The 4,034-nt window shown below is 45.5% G+C and overlaps 1 protein-coding gene across 1 annotated transcript in view; it reads left to right on the forward strand.

The window, feature by feature from the left end:
- The window catches only part of IL15RA (interleukin 15 receptor subunit alpha), a 13,714-nt gene that overhangs the window by 4,657 nt on the left and 5,023 nt on the right, over positions 1–4,034 (forward strand). The window contains exon 4 of the mRNA XM_023524962.1: positions 419–451. Coding sequence (XP_023380730.1) covers positions 419–451 — 33 coding nt within the window. The remainder of the gene's footprint in view (positions 1–418; positions 452–4,034) is intronic.

Here is a 4,034-nt window from a genome sequence, read left to right on the forward strand (position 1 = left end):
GCTCTGGTCTCTCACCTCCATGCTCTGCCCCGGCGCCGTCCAGCCAGAGAAGAAAGTCCGTCTCCCAGACGTGACAAGGCTCGGCGTATTAACCCGCTTTGCCGAGAAGCTGAGTCACGTGTGCCTCCTCTCAGTCCAGAGGACAGAGGATGGCCTCCGCCACCTGGAGTCGTGACCTGTAGGATGGTGGTGGTGGGGGGGGGCTCTCGTAAGCGGCCTCCCCTGTAAGGGCCCATCTGGTTCTTCACAGCATCTGAACGCCTCGCTTGCTCTTTGCTGCAACGAGCCTGGTTTGCCAGCCGCGACTCTCTCGAGGCTTTCGGATGGGAACCGCATGGTCGAAAGTTTCTCCCGCTTTGAGAGAAATGAGCGCCTTTAGGGCTACGCCGTAACTGAGCCCGCGATATTCTCTCTGCAGGTGCACGTTCGTACAGTTTCACCGACGTCACGGGTAAGTATTTTCCCTTGTCCCGGCAGCGTCGATGCCCAGGGGGCCCCAGTCCCGGGGAGCTGCACGGTCCTGGCCCATACCTGCCATCCCAGCATGGCCACTGGCAGCTCCCTCTGCCACTCAGTGTAGACAGTAGTTTCCACGATCACCCCGTTTCTGGAATTCTTTATTTGCCGTCGTTCCTTTCGCCGTCCGGCTCCCGATGCAGAGACCGGAGTCGACGCATCGCACCAACGGCCCGTCCAGCCGCCGGGTTCTACTCAGCAGAGCCGGACTTCTGTCCAGGGCTCATTAGGGAACCGTGAGGGCGGCTGTCACCGAGGCGACGTTTTGCTGCCACACAGGCTGCACTCCTCCTGCACGGGGCGTCGGCACAGACGGCGAACCTGTTCGGATTTCTGTCTGAAAGGCTTCTTTCTACAAAGATGCACGCGACGCTGAGGCGAGGAGACGGGGGGAGAATGTCCCAGGGAGTCCAGGGCGGACAGAGAAGGATGAAGGGAGGAGGGAGACACACGAGTAGTCGGAAAGGGCCTAATACTTTCGTCCGACAGGTTTGCGATGAACCGAAAATCCACTCTAATTTCACATGGGCGAAAATTATTTCTATTTTCTATTTCCAAGTTTTCCCGCGAGAGAAGGATTTACATGTTTGTGGCTGCATTTTATCTACATCAGTGTCACCTGGGGGGAAAAACCAAGTAGCTTTGTATCCAAGCTAATCGGCTCATCAGCAGTTAGTTGATTAGAACGGTTTTAAAAACAGTCACGACATGTGCGCAAAAGCGAGACATTTTAGAAGGGCTCTTCGGAGAGTATTTTCGTGGAGACACTGTGGCACTGAACGAGAGGACATAGAGAGAAAAATACGTTTATCATTTAAGGGGAGACCTCTGACTGCAGATCCCTTTGCTGGAAGGAAGCGGAGGTGTCTGTGTCCCTTTCAGAGTCAGGCTGTATGTGGCGCAGGGTCCATGATGCCCCGCAGTTAGGATTTCTACTTTCGCTGTTCTGCATTTTGCTTTCATTCAGTGCTCGATCGTGGAGACCCTTCCATACCAATACACAAATACCCCGTTCTTTTCAACAGAAATAGTCCCTTTTATGGATCTGCCGCAGTGTATTTAGCCAACCTCCTCTTCGGACACGTGACTGCTTGTATTCTTTGGCTGTATTACAAAAAAATGATGGTGAAATCTTATATCATCTTGCATATGTGCAAGTATGTCTGTAGGATAAACTCCTACACATAAAATTTGGGGGCCATGTTTCCTACCTAGATTTTCAAACTATTACAGGCTGTAATCTATAATATGTTTTTTCTAATTCATGTCTTTCATGAGATTATCAGAAACTCACTCCCTAATTCTGAAATGTAATGTAATAAACATTAACTGGACACCTACAATAGATAAAGATAGTTATGTGCAAAAAAACTGTGAAAAGACAGAGATTTAAAAGAAAAAAAACTTTAAATCTTTCATATGTATGCATAAGAGTTTCTTCTTTCAGGCTGCCTTAATATAAAGACAGGCACGTAAACAGCTAAGTGTAAGACAGAACAAGTCATTATCAACAAGGAGATGAAAACTAGATTTATTTCTTTGTATGTTACTGAGTTTCATCTGCTAACCAGGTAGAAAAGAAAATGGAAATCACGCTAATTTTCTAAAAACATTTAGTGATAGTGCCTTCAAACTATGTCATATATAGTCCCAGCCACCTCAGGTACATGTGGCAGGGGTACACACCGCTCCCTGGGCATCAGTGGGCGCTGCTGTTACCCCATGAATAAGCGATCAGTTGAGCTCATCTCTGTAAGAAAATAAAAATTCCTTTGCCATAGAGAGCGCTCAGCAAGTGTCAGCTGAATGTTTTAATCAGCCCATTGATTCTTCCAATACCATCACATTCGCCTTTTTGAAAATATAAGGCCATAAAAAGATATTACAACTTTTAAAAGTTGCTTTTTTTAGTTCAACAGAAAATGGTAAAGAGTAGATAGCTCAGTAAATATTGAATGAATGAGCAAATGCGTAAGTGAATTAGAAGGCTTTAACATTTAAACAAATCTTCAAGAAGTGTGGCTTATCATCCCCTTGTCTTAAATATCTGCTGGCTCCCTTGGCAGCCCTTTTGATTGGTGACTTTATTCAATTATTCCTTCCGCTATCTGGTCTCCAAACGTTGACTAAGCTATTCTTGAAGAGTTCGGATTGTAAAATAAAAGGTGAAAACGTCGCCTCTGACAGCGTTCACACGGCCATATCCATTTAGTGCACTGAGAGTGAAGAGTTCAGGTTTCAGAACCTAGTGTTCCTCTGTCTTTCGGATCTAAGATGGACTTGCAGCGGTCGATATGAGCTACCTGTGTATCGTTCAGTCCCCGTAAACTGAGTTCTACTTTGTGCCAGGCATTGTCCTAAGCGGCAGTGAAATGCAGATGTCTCATTAAAAAGCCAGTGGCACTTTAAGCTCATGTGCTTCAGCTCGTACAATGTTTACAGTTTGATTTGATCCATTAAGTATTGACTCAGGACCTGCTCTGAACCCAGCCCTTACGCCGTGCTTAGCACAGTAAGAGACAGAAAATAAGCCACTGCCCAGGAACAATGAATTGACGTTCTTACTTGAAAACTGCTGCCACCAGATGTGGGCACTCGCGCACTCTGGTCAGGGTGCCATCAGAAATACGTACTATTCCCCGACTGACCCAGTTGGCAGGTCGACTGCTAAGGACTTACATACTGCAAGTCCCTGTATATTCGCTTCTCGGCCTCAGACCCTACACAACGCTCACTGTAGCTCGAACTCAAGGCAGGCAGCTAGCTACTGGCCTCCTGTGCAATAATCTATTTTTTTTCTCCTCTCTCTCCCAGACTCGAATCCAGCTCTCTCCTCCACTGTCTCACCAGACGTTTCTCTTCTTTCTCTCTAATCAGTGCACCCCTCGAGGAAACACAGAAGGGTAGAGAACGTTGGCAGCCGATACATTAATCTATCGTTTTAGTGATTCTGGTTTTGATTTCTTTAGGTCAGGATATAATTGAAGAAGAGGCCAAATCATGGACTTCAAATGGCTTTGTTTGTATCATTGGCTCAAGGATCCTCTCCTCGCTTGAGTGAGAGTCTGCAGTTTTTATTCTCATGAAAAAGAAACAGGAAGAAGCATTGTGAAAGTAGAACTATTGTTTACATCAACTTGCCTTTTCCAATAAACCGTGGCATGCAGAGTAAATGCATGCCAAGCCGATTAGTCAATGTGATAAGTTCACCAGAGGCTACAGCCTCTCTGCCAAAACAAAAATATCTCTGGCTTTTAATTGTACTGATGATTAACGTCAAGTCTGAAAAGTCAAAATGTCTTTCACCGATTTCCCATGTTTTCTGTTACTTCTTTGGGAACAACTTATCTGGGCTTATTTTTATTGAATTAGGTGCAGGTAGTTTGATTTTACAGCTTTACCGTTTCTTCTGATTACAGTGTCATTGCAAAAGTGTCAGGAAGAAAACTTTTTAAAAAAGAAAATCAAGATGATCTAAATCCCATCATTATTTAATTCTTTCGTATATATCCTTTGAG

This window comes from Pteropus vampyrus, unplaced genomic scaffold (assembly GCF_000151845.1).
Source record: "Pteropus vampyrus isolate Shadow unplaced genomic scaffold, Pvam_2.0 Scaffold513, whole genome shotgun sequence".
Lineage (NCBI taxonomy): Eukaryota > Metazoa > Chordata > Mammalia > Chiroptera > Pteropodidae > Pteropus > Pteropus vampyrus.